The 12,094-nt window shown below is 38.6% G+C and overlaps 1 protein-coding gene across 3 annotated transcripts in view; it reads left to right on the forward strand.

The window, feature by feature from the left end:
• Positions 1 to 12,094, forward strand: part of GRIP1 (glutamate receptor interacting protein 1) — a 298,768-nt gene that overhangs the window by 206,930 nt on the left and 79,744 nt on the right. For all 3 annotated transcript variants that reach the window (XM_017871570.1, XM_017871572.1, XM_017871571.1), the window contains one exon: positions 5,894 to 5,974. In XM_017871570.1, coding sequence (XP_017727059.1) covers positions 5,894 to 5,974 — 81 coding nt within the window. The remainder of the gene's footprint in view (positions 1 to 5,893; positions 5,975 to 12,094) is intronic.

Genomic DNA, 12,094 nt, shown 5'->3' on the forward strand with positions numbered 1-12,094 from the left:
CATTCTAACTGGTGTGAGATGGTATCTCATTGTGGTTTTGATTTGCATTTCTCTGATGGCCAGTGATGATGAGCATTTTTTCATGTGTCTGTTGGCTGTATGAATGTCTTCTTTTGAGAAATGTCTGTTCATATCCTTTGCCCACTTTTTGATAGGGTTGTTTGTTTTTTTCTTGTAAATTTGTTTGAGTTCTTTGTAGATTCTGGATATTGGCCCTTTGTCAGATGAGTAGATTGCAAAAATTTTCTCCCATTCTGTAGGTTGCCTGTTCACTCTGATGGTAGTTTCTTTTGCTGTGCAGAAGCTCCAGGTAGGACTTTTTAAGAATGGGTCAGATGGTGGTAACAATATGGTTTTCAAAGAAGACTGTCCAGCAACCCCAGAATGTACAATAACTACAATGATACAACATTAATTGTTAATTATTGTTGACTACAATAACAGAACATTAGTAGTGAAATGCCTCTTATAATCCAATACCTTTATCATTATAAATGGGGAAACTGAGGCTCAATTGGGGAAACCCAAGGTCATACAGCAGGGTGAATGGTAGACCTAGGTCTGTTGACTTGTAGTCTCTCTTCCCCATATCACATTGCACTGACTCTTCCAAGAGATGTTACCAGGATGAAGCAATTAGAGCAGGAGTTCTAAACCTCTGCCCCACTGACATTCTTTGTTGCAGGGAGGTGGTTTGTTGAATATTGTGTGCACTGTAGTACATTCAGTGGCACCCACTCACTACATTCCAGTTGTGAAATTACCAGAACAATTTACTCTTCTTCATAAGCAGTATCTAAGTATTTACTTATGAATATATATGTGTGTATTTTAATATTTGTTGATTGAATACTTTAATATCTTAAATTTAAGCTCCTAAAAAAATAGGAACTCTGTCTATTAAACCCAGTTTGTTCAGTACCCAGCTTACTTGATAAGGAACAGGAAAAGGAAATGTAAGTTCATCTCCCACTGCCCTTAATTGTTCCGGAAAGTAACCCACTACAAATAGATGGAAATAATATAGAATAGGGCAAGAAAAGCTATGTTCCCATCTTATTGTTCCTTCCTCATGACAGACATCACTAGTTGACACTAGTATTCTCCCGCTGAGCCCAGATACAGCATCATGGTCCTCAATAAAACACTCTAGTTAGTCATTACCAATCTACTAGTATCTACTGGAAACTATTGGATTCGGAAGAATCCTTTCTAACCAGTCAAGAACTTGGGACATTGGTGGGGAATCTTCATGTGAGTTGTTTCAAGACTGCTCAGTACTTCTGAATCCACTCCTAATTGTCTGGATGTAAGCCATCCATTTCCAAAATTCTGCCTCAGAAATATTTTACAACCAGATATTAATTCCCAAACCTTTGGACCTCAGAGACAAATTATCTCTATTTTATAAATATTTTAAGTGACATGGAGTGGTTAAAAAAGCTTGACTCATTTTTGCCCAAATCTCTCCCCTTTTCTCCTTTTTTTTTTTTTTTTTTTTTTTTGAGACAGAGTCTTGCTCTCTTACCCAGGCTGAAGTGCAGTGGTGCTATCTTAGTTCACTGCAACCTCCGTCTCCTGGGTTCAAGCGATTCTTGTGCCTCAGCCTCCCAAGTAGCTGGGATTATAGGCATGTGCCACCAAGCCTGGCTAAGTATTTTTGTATTTTTGGTAGAGACAGGGTTTCACCATGTTGGCCAGGCTGGTCTCAAACTCCTGAGTTCAGGCAATCCACCTGCCTCAGCCTCCCAAAGTGCTAGAGTTACAGGTGTGAGCCACTGCACCTGGCCCCAAATCTGTCTCTTTAAATATAGGTACTGTACTGCACAAACAGCATAGTAACTTTAATGACATGGTTTTAAGTTAAAGGTGCTTATAACCCCATCATGCTAATATGTTTAAATTTTTTATATTTCTTACCGAAATCCTTACCATACATATAATTTTATAAAGCTGTAATCATAATATATGCACAATTTACATTTTGCCTTTTTTGTTACTGTCTTTTAAACACCAATCTTCAACTAATGTCATGAATAATACCTGAAGTTTCTGCTTGAAGTCTGAAGTTATTTTGTTGGAAAAAATATATATATCTTTGTTCTGGAAAAAAGTCTCAGTGAGAATCCTATCAAAGAATGTTTGCCATCATTATGGAGCCCCCACTGCCTTTCTCTACATTGGTGGGAGTTAAACATTCACGTTCCTCACAAAGGGTGTCTGCATTGATAAATAATGATGTGGTTGTTATCTTACTGTGCCAACAATGAATGCTTCAGGCAGAAGAGCAGGCCACTTGGAAAGAAGGAGACCTTTGTTTACCCAAATGTGTTTTTAATTATAGTATTAACAAAGATAAAGCAAAATCAGGGAAGCAAAAAATAATTACATGAGAGTCTAACAAAATAAACATCATTTGTTCTTAGATTCTATGTACTTCCTCAAAACCTGCTGTTTTTCCAAATATTGGATCTTTCCTTCTTTACTAGTGTTTTTTTAAGAAACCCCAAATTAAATATGCCTTTGCTTTAGCAGCCAAATAATTATATAAAGAAAAAATAACAAATATAAAATAAATCATGTTGGCATTTAAAGATTAAAATGAAGCTGCAGCTTGATCAAAGAGATTTATTAGTTGATATTTGTTCATCATTATGAATATTTCAAATTTCATGTAGTCAGAAGTGATTCATTACTGTTTTCTAGGAAGTGATAATATCTCCTGCAGTGTCATTAACAATGTTAATCTTGGTCAAGTTTCCCTGGATTAAAAATTTATAAAAGCAAAATGTTGCTATAGTAACTATTCTGGAACAGCATTTTCTGGCCCTTGTGTTTCAAAGACCTCACTTATACAAGCTTAGCATCATGGGCAAGATGCTATATACATATACAGATATACAGATATACATGTACAAATATGTGTATGCTCCCCTCGCCTTTCACAGAGAACTGTTTCTTAAAACAGAAAATATTAAATGGGTAGGACAGGTGCAGTGGCTCCGCCTGTAATCACAGCCTTTTAGGAGACTGAGGTGGACAGATCACTTGAGCCTGGGAGTTTGAGACCAGCCTGGGCAACATGGCGGAAACCCCATCTCTACAAAAAATACAAAAATTAACTGTGCATAGTGGTGGGTGCTTGTAGTCCTAGCTACTTGGGAGGCTGAGGCAGGAGGATCACCTGAGCCTGCAGAGGTCAAGGCTGCAATGAACTGTGATTGTGCCACAATACGCCAGCCTGGGTGACAGAGTAAGACCCTGTCTCCTAAAAAAAAAAAAAACAAGGAAAGAAAAGAAAGAAAATATTAAATGATCACACGTTTGTGAAATGAGTTCTACAAATAGTGATGCTTCATGCGCATTTACTTATGGGCCATTTGTGTGCTTTATCCGAGTAATCAAATCATTTATTTCTGCTATGCCCGTAAACACTTGTGTGGAGGCTTTCTGTATGCCCTCATCCCATTTCCTCTACCGAACCAATGTGTTCATCAGGGATCTTTCAGTTGCCAGCAAGAAACATGCACTCCACCTAGCTTAATCAGAGAAGAGGCATTCACTGGAAGCGCAATCTGTGTTTCACAGCCAGAAAGGACTAGAACCTGACTTCAATGGCTATCAAGGCCAGGCACAGGCTCTCTCCTCACATACACTTGCTTCTTTCTTCCTTCTCTCTGCTGACTGGCTGCTGGTGCATATGGGCAAAACCTGGTCACTTCCAAAGACCCTCTCTGCTCCCAGTCTGCATGCTAATTCCAAATTCTTAAACTGTCACTTTGAGAGTGGAAGGAAGGTGGCAATTAGCCTTTTGTTGTTAAAGCATGGTATGGGGAGGACTCAGGAAAGGCATGGGTTGAAAAATATTCTGTAAGAAAACATTTATGATATTTGCATCTCCTGAAGTCAGGAAGTAAAGCACACCTAAGTGTTTTTTACCTGTTTCATTCTCTTTTTCAGATTAGCCAGTCTTTTTCAAATCTCCTGTGGGAAATAATTTTCTCTATCTCAAGTCCTGTTGAGAAATTGAAAGGGTACAAATTCTTAGTGAATAAATAAACAAATAAATATATGTGGATTCATTTCCTGGCCCAACAGAGTGTTAGCTGAAGACAACCCCGAAGTCGAAGATGTTAACTCAGTCCATGACACTCACCTGGTCGAGGGAGGAAGTGGGAAAGGCAGCTGATTCCTTCGCTCCCCTCTGAAGTAAATAAAAACCAGAGCAAAGGAGAGAGGCCAGAGAAGGAAGACCCCATAGCACCACTGATGCTGAGAGGGCCAGTTTGGGAATCCTTTTTTATAGGTGGCTTTCTAAAAGCCAAGCGTGCCCAGGGAAATCAAATTTCTGTTGTGTGCTCCAGTTTAACATTGTATAGCAAACCTTCTGAGTTGAAAAATCAGATTCTGCTCTTATGAGACATTTAATACCTGAATTTCTCCTCAGAAAGGATGAGAGGTCAAGAAGAGCAATTCAAGGTTGAACAAAGAAGGGAGTCCTCTCTGTTTCCATGAATCCAATACTAACCATCACCCCACTTTGCACTGACTCAAATGTGTTAAATATGTGATTAATAAATTGAGCTAAGGGCCTGAGGGCCTAATAGTTCTGCTGTGGTTAATTGTTTGTGTGCCAGATGGGCACCTGCCTTGAGTCAAGCTGATCAAGCGGGCCGAGTGGATAGCTCACCAATCCCACATTCCTCTCCTTATGCTAAAGTTTCCACAGTTCCTGAAGCCTCTCCCCACTTCTTTCCAAAACCATCAGAAAGGATTATAGTCATTAGCAACTTAGCATGAGTAGATGCTATCTCTTCAATGGATATTTCCATTTTAAACTTATCATTAATTAAAGGTCTTTCTGACTGTTAAAGGAATTTTAAGAAGAGTATATTTAAGAATCTGTAGCAATTTCTTCCTTTCTCAGACATTAATTAGGTCTGGATAAAATCAGCTTAGCTCTGTCCTGGGTTGAGATTCAGCCAGTGCACACTGGTTCTCTCTCTGTTGCTTTGATATTAGCTTACTTCTATACCAACTGGCCAGTATCTGAGCCTACTTTCACTCTCTTCCAGTGCCCTGTGATCCTCTCTGGAATCTCTAAAAGCTCCCCATTATACAGAACTGAAGGATCGTTTAATGTAGTTGGAATCTCCTGGGTCCCTGTGTTCCAACTCTGTGGTCAGCATCTAGTCTGATTGGTTATTTTTGTCTTTTTGATTGATAACCAGTACTGTTCTGGTTGTGAAATATTTTGAATGTCACTCCTGATTCTACCTCTTTAATTGTACTTTGACTTTTTACATTACAAATTAAGGCACCTCTCCACTCACTCTCAATGCCCAATCAACAACCATCACACCAAACTGACATCTCTCCTGAAATCTGTTTTCCCATATATCTTCAAACAATAAATAGGGGTGGAACGGGGTTGGGGGAGGAATTACTGAATAGCACACTCTTGGAAAATATGGTTGGGGGTGGAAAGAATATAATAGGACCTAAGGTTCTTAACCCTTTACTACACCTAAGAATCGCCTAGAGATCTCTAGGCCTCATCTTTAGAGATTCTGATTCATAGATTGGAAGTATTCAGAAATCATTATGTGTAACTCCCATTCCAGGTAAATTTGATGTAGATGGTGTGTGCATCACACTTGAGAAATACTGAACTCAACTGTTGCTGTGAATTATGCACAGTTGCCTATGAATAAGAAGTATATTCATCACTAGGAGCTTAATTTACCAGGATTTTAAAGGCATTCATCTTACTTCAGTTCCTACAGTTTTAGCTACAGTTGATTATGATGCAAGTATTCCTAATGCATTTTTATTGATGGGTGCTCCAGTCCTCAGTGTTCTATTAACACACTTTTTTTCATTTTGATATTAGAGTCTGTGATCCCAAGTAGTGGAACATTTCATGTAAAGCTCCCTAAGAAGCACAATGTGGAACTTGGAATAACCATAAGTTGTAAGTAGAAGTTATTTCTTCTAAATAATTTTTAAAGACATTAGAAAACTGTGTTGTCAAATGGTTTGCAGGTGTGACAAATGTTTTGTATGTCTTTGCCAAAAATGTGATGTCATGGTACAAAATGTATGGTACAAAAATGTGGAGTCAGTTAAACCTCCAGCACTTACTGGCTGTATGAATGGGGCAGGTTACTCAAACTCTCTCCAATCTTGTGTTTCTTCATCTGCAAAATGAAAATAAGGATAGCTAGAAAATATAGGATTGTTTTAATTGTTGAATAAAATTGCATATTTATATACCTAGTACAGTGCCTGGCAAGTGATGAGTCAGTACTAAACATGTATCTCACACAACTATATAAATAGTTAGATGAGAGATAGATGCATATAGATTCTCTACATTTTATATTGTGAATTAGTATATTATATAATACATATTATTAGTGTATTGTATATTAATTCACGTAGTGTATTGTGAATTAAGTTTCTATAATAATCTATTTAACAAAAATTACATTTATTTACTTTTAAGGCTATCTTCCCATCTGTCCACTATGCATCTATAATCCTTTTCACAAGACTAAAACAATGTCTCTTACTTTTTTTTTTTTTTTTTTTTTTTTTTTTTTTTGAGATGGAGTTCTCGGCTCTGTCACCCAGGCTGTGAGTGCAGTTGCCGGATCTCACCTGCAAAGGCTCCACTCCCAGGTTTCCGCCATTGCTCCTGGCTCAGCTCCCGAGTAGCTGGGAGTTTTTTTTTTTTTTTTTTTTTTTTTTTCTTTTACAGCAGCGGCCGCACGTCAGCGCGGGGGCTAGTTTTTTTGTAATTTTTTTAGTCAGAGACGGGATTTCACGTGTTAGCAGGCTGGTCTCGATCTGCCTGACGCGTCGTGATCGCCCGTCTCGCCTCCACAGTGCTGAGCTTACAGGGCTTGAGCACGGCACGCGCCGGCCACATGTCTCTTACTTTAAGTAAATCCTTGAATTCGTCCATGGTGCACAGTGTCTGGAAAACTGAATCAGAAAGAAAAGTGGAGCATATAAATGTACTCAATTCCCTCCTTTCCTCGGGCTTTAGTTTTATAACTGCCTTGGTAAAAACAACTTTGAAAATGTTAGCTCCAATGGACTTTTATAGAATGGAAATTGAGGGTTTTGGGGGGCTTTTAATATCCATAGACTAAATGCATCCATAAATGTACCAAGAAAATGAAGCAAATATTAAATGCTTAAAGACCAAAGGAGACATAGAGGTAATGACTGTGACCAAGAGCTGGTTTCTTGAAGAAAGACTGATGAGCCACATAAAAGTGCCTCACTGCACTCTGTCAGATAGCATTTCTGTCAGTGGTTCAGGCCAAAAATAAATAAAAGTTCTCAATTGGGCAGTATGAAATGGTGCTGTCTGATTCAACACGGATGATATAAATTTAATACTGAAAAATGAAATTTTATTTATAACCAATAATCCACACATATCTACTGCAACACTAAAAAGAATGGTACTGCAATTCAGAATAAATATTAAGGGCAAGAAGCCACATGTATGGGAGAGAGCCTAGATCCCCCCAAACCCTAATGTGACCTAGTGGGGGAAAAGTAGAGAGATGGAATGGAATTTTAGAGACTCCAGCACTATCCTAAGTGCTCCTAAAGTTGTTTTTTCCCTTAATTGGGTCACTTAGCCTCTCAGTTTGTTCGCTATGCAGCAAAAATGGTATGTCACGATAGTGTCAACAAATAGGGCTACTAAAATTAAGAAAGCACATCAGAATTTACTGTTCCAAACATATTTAGGGCTCAAGATGGCTTCTGCATGCAAACCCTCATGAAACTTCAAGGTTAGGTTATTCTTTCATTTCGTTTATTCCAATCCATTCATTTATTCTGACAGAACTAGCTGTGGGAATGGTGCATCTTGGAGTTGTGCAGTATATAACCTGCCTCTGTACACAGAAACCCTGCCCCCGCTTCCATTCTTTCATTCTTCTGCGTTCCCTCGACAAATGCATTCTGAGTGTCCACCATGCTCTAAGCCCTACGCTAAGTTTTAAGAATATAAACCCTGTCCTTCTAGATGCTTCCTGCTGGTTGGTATTGTGAAGTCATCTATTCCTCAGAAGCTTCTATCGCCACTGCCACACAGTTAGTTTACTCTCAAATTTTAAGTAGGAATATTGTCTTTAAATTTGTTTTATACAATAGATATATTCTTAATTACAAATTGATATAAATAAAAAATATAATTTAGTCAGAAAGTATCCATCTAAAAATAGCCTATGGTGTATTTCTTATTAAAAAGTAGACATTTGTATGCTAATTTGTTTGAGATGTAGTCTTGTACACAAACTACAAAATATTTGTTTTATTCACATGAAGAATCATTTAATATTATGCTTTATGATGGTGTTTTGTTTTGCATGAGTGTTTTACTTATAAAATGGGTTTTAGTAGCAATAATGGCAACAATGTAAAAACCTCCATAAAGATGGCTTGAATTTTAGCCAGCCACAAGCAAATGCATTCATGGAAGCTGAAAGTGTTATGTTGTTCCTGAACAGAGAAATGATACATGAGCTTGTCAAACATGCCTGTCAGTTATTCTAGAGCTACAGCTCCATTTACACAAGTAATCGTCACCACCATGCTGACTTTTGTGTCTCCTCATGGAAAATACTCGTATTTTGCCAGATGAGAAAGCAGACTTTGCTCTTTAAAAAAATAAAAATAAATCTCAGAATCCATTTTCATTGTTATGAGTTAGTAAAATCCTGAGGCCTAGCACAGTTCCTGACATACAAGGTGCTTATATAATACTTCTGTTTATTGAGTGAATGAATAAGGGGCTTTACCTGCAAATGTTTTACTAAGCACTATGTACTCCAAGAAATGAGCCTCCAAGGGAGATGATGAGTGAATATAAATGTTTATGCAAAGGCTGATGCATGGACGGAAGAAAGATTGACTTGGAATACGATTAAGAGCAAAGACTCAGAGCCTAGACTGTCTCATGCCCTCATTCCCTCAACCTCTCTGTGCCAAGTTTCTTCATCTAGAAAATGGTGTACATATTACCTTCTTTATAGCATTGTTGACAAGATTAAATGAATTACTACATGTAAAATGCTTTAAACACATTGCGAACCCTAGCAAATATTAATGATGATGATCTTCCTCATTATTTACTTTACACACAGAGCCTTTTGAAATATTTTATTATTTATTTATGTTTTATTTTTTGAGACAGGATCTCACTCTGTCTCCCAGGCTGGAGTGCAGCGGCACCATTGTGGCTCACTGTAGCCTCAACCTCCTAGGCTCAAGCAATCCTCCCACTTTAACCTCCCAAGTATCTGGGACTACAGGCATTAGCCACCATGCCTGGCTCATTTTAAAATTTTTATAAAGATGAAGTCTCAATGTGTTGCCCAGGCTGGTCTTGAACTTCCAAACTCAAGCAATTTTCCCGCCTCAGCCTCTTAAAGTGTTGGGATTACAGGTGTGAGCCACCACGCCTGTTAAAATATTTTAAGCACAGCTCCAGCCCACAAAATGTAGTGCCAATATAAGGAGGAAATCTGGGAAGCCTCTTCTGAGACACACACAGGTACTGTTAGTGAAACCGAGGCGCTGCAAAGACTTGATTCTTCTCACTATCTCTATACCAAGTCCCCTTTCTGTCGTCTTCACCTCGTGCAAGCTCTGAGTATTAAGAAACAGCCCCTCATCTCTGGAAGCATACCAGCAGATACTTTACGGCTCACAATTCATACCTAATTGACTGAGAAATGAGTCTGTCTGATTTTAAACACAGTGAGCAGTTTCAGACTAATTTTCTTAAGTTCCGATGACACATTTGCAGCATGTTAGCACTAGGCATTTCCTTTATTGATGTTATTGCTATAATATAGAGTGATTTATTGTAGCAAATAAAGTGGAAGGATGCAGTTTGGAACTGGAAGTCATATCCTGATGCCTCAACACCTTAGCCAGTCAGAAACCTCAGAGCTCATACCTTCCTGCACAGCCCACCTCTCTTTCAAGTCAGCGAGTCCTGATTGTCTCTGTCACGTCCCATTATCAGTAAAGTCCTTTTTACATAGGTGTTTTCCCTTGAGGTTTTATTACAGGGGTTTGTGTCTACTTTGTACCAGGCATGGCACTCTGCGATTGTATGTGTTTTCTTACTTAATCCTCAAAGTAGCTCTGTGACACCTATCTCCATTTTACAAAGAGGAAGCAACAACTCAGCTGGGTAACCTGCCCAAAGACCAGGGGCTAATAAAAAGTGAAGCAGGGATCCAAACCCATTGTCTCTGACTTAGCAGTGGCTTTATTTTCACCACACCACTCATCCCTATCACCATCTGATTGATGAAACTCCCTATATCCTATATCAGAAAAGCAAAAGGCAGTATTTTGTGAGAACAGTGAATTCATTGGCTTTCCTTTTTAGTTCTGACTGAAATGTTTGTAGGAACAAAGCCTTGCTTTATTTTCTTATAAAATCATAAAGCAGCGTTTGTGATGACAAGCACAGCAAATCTGTCATTCTTCCCCTAAGTCTTAAAGTGTATTTAGAAGAGATTGGTTCCTGTTATTTTGCCAACTTTGCAGTAAAAATCTCTACTCACTGCTCCATTTCAAATCAAATAACTTGTTTTACGTACCATGTATGATGTATACGGTTGCAATTAAAGTACAGCTGAATGATTAAGAGTTTGTATGTGTGTGTGTATGTATATCTGTGTGTGTGTGTGTGTGTGTGTGATGATGAGTGGTTTTTAAATTTCTGAGGTCAGAATGTCACCAAACCAAACTTGGGTCCACTTGCCCACCATATAGAAAATGCCAAACACTGACACTAGGATTTTCAGCAAGAGAAAGTGAAGCATTTGTTGCAAGGCACCAAGCAAGGAGAATTAGGCAGCTAATCCTTAAGACTTGAACTCCCTGATGGCCTAGATGGTTTTTAAAGGTAGAAGGCAGAGGTTATAGGCAAAGTTATAAATCAATACATGGAGACTTTACATTGGTTTGGACTGAAAAGACAGGTATCTTAAAGTGGGGGTTACAGGTCATAGGTGGATTCAGAGAGATTTTTTTTTTTAATTTGCAGGTGGTTAAAGAAGCAGGGCTTTGTGTAAAACTTAGGGTCAGCAAAAAAGGAAGGTTAAGGTGTGGCCTTTAGGCATGACTCTCTCCAGGCCCCTCAGGAAGAAATTTAGAACAAAAAACGGTAGAATTCAGTTCTCACTTCTCCCTTATCTCCATGAGATCTCTGAGGTCTATGTAATGGTGGTCAACATTTTCCATCTGGTGTGGGTCCAGGTTTCTGAAAACCAACTTAAGAACATATGTTAAGATATTATCTTTTAGTTTCTATGGGGAACCAAAATGCTCTGTGATTCTGACTTGCTTGGGAAGCTATTGTTTAAGTTCTCAGTATTGTATCTTCTTGCTTATAGCGTTGCTCATTTACTTTTCAAGCCTACCTAGGTGCCTGGAATTTCCCTTGAAATGACTATTTTTTTTTTTATTTCTATGTTTGGGAGAGGGGTGCCCAGCAGGACCCTAAAAGGGGTCCCTGCTCTGTTTCAAAAAGACGGTAGCTTGAACACAAACCTTTATTTCTTCTCCCAACCTACACTCCACTTTAAATGACAATATAAGATTTTTCAAACGGCAAAACCTCATAAGGACAAAAAGAAAAGGAAACTAGACAACAGCAACTAAATTTGGCAAAGAAGATAAAGAAAGATGAATTTAACTAAAGAAGCAGAGGGGAAGCTGATAATGAGCCTGATTTCTATCCTATACTCCAAAGAGGCTTAGGGGCCAGAAACTTCAGGAAGTACATTTGATGGAAAATCCTAAGGCAGAGAATTGGTTGAAAGACTGCTAAGAATTACCTTAGTCTTTAGATACCTTCCCCAGCTCCCAAGTACCCTTCCCCTACCCTGGCAGAAGCCTAAAGTTTTATTCTCTGGAAAGCATGCAATAGAGAGTTCTTTGGACTGAGAGCACACAGCTGAATGCAGCTGTACAGCTTTAAAAATGGAAATTAGGTGAAGGTTTACATACTGAATGTCGAGACTGGGAGCCTTCTTCCCTCAGG

The sequence above is a fragment of the Rhinopithecus bieti genome, unplaced genomic scaffold (assembly GCF_001698545.2).
Source record: "Rhinopithecus bieti isolate Rb0 unplaced genomic scaffold, ASM169854v2 scaffold_5924, whole genome shotgun sequence".
Taxonomy (NCBI): Eukaryota; Metazoa; Chordata; class Mammalia; order Primates; family Cercopithecidae; genus Rhinopithecus; species Rhinopithecus bieti.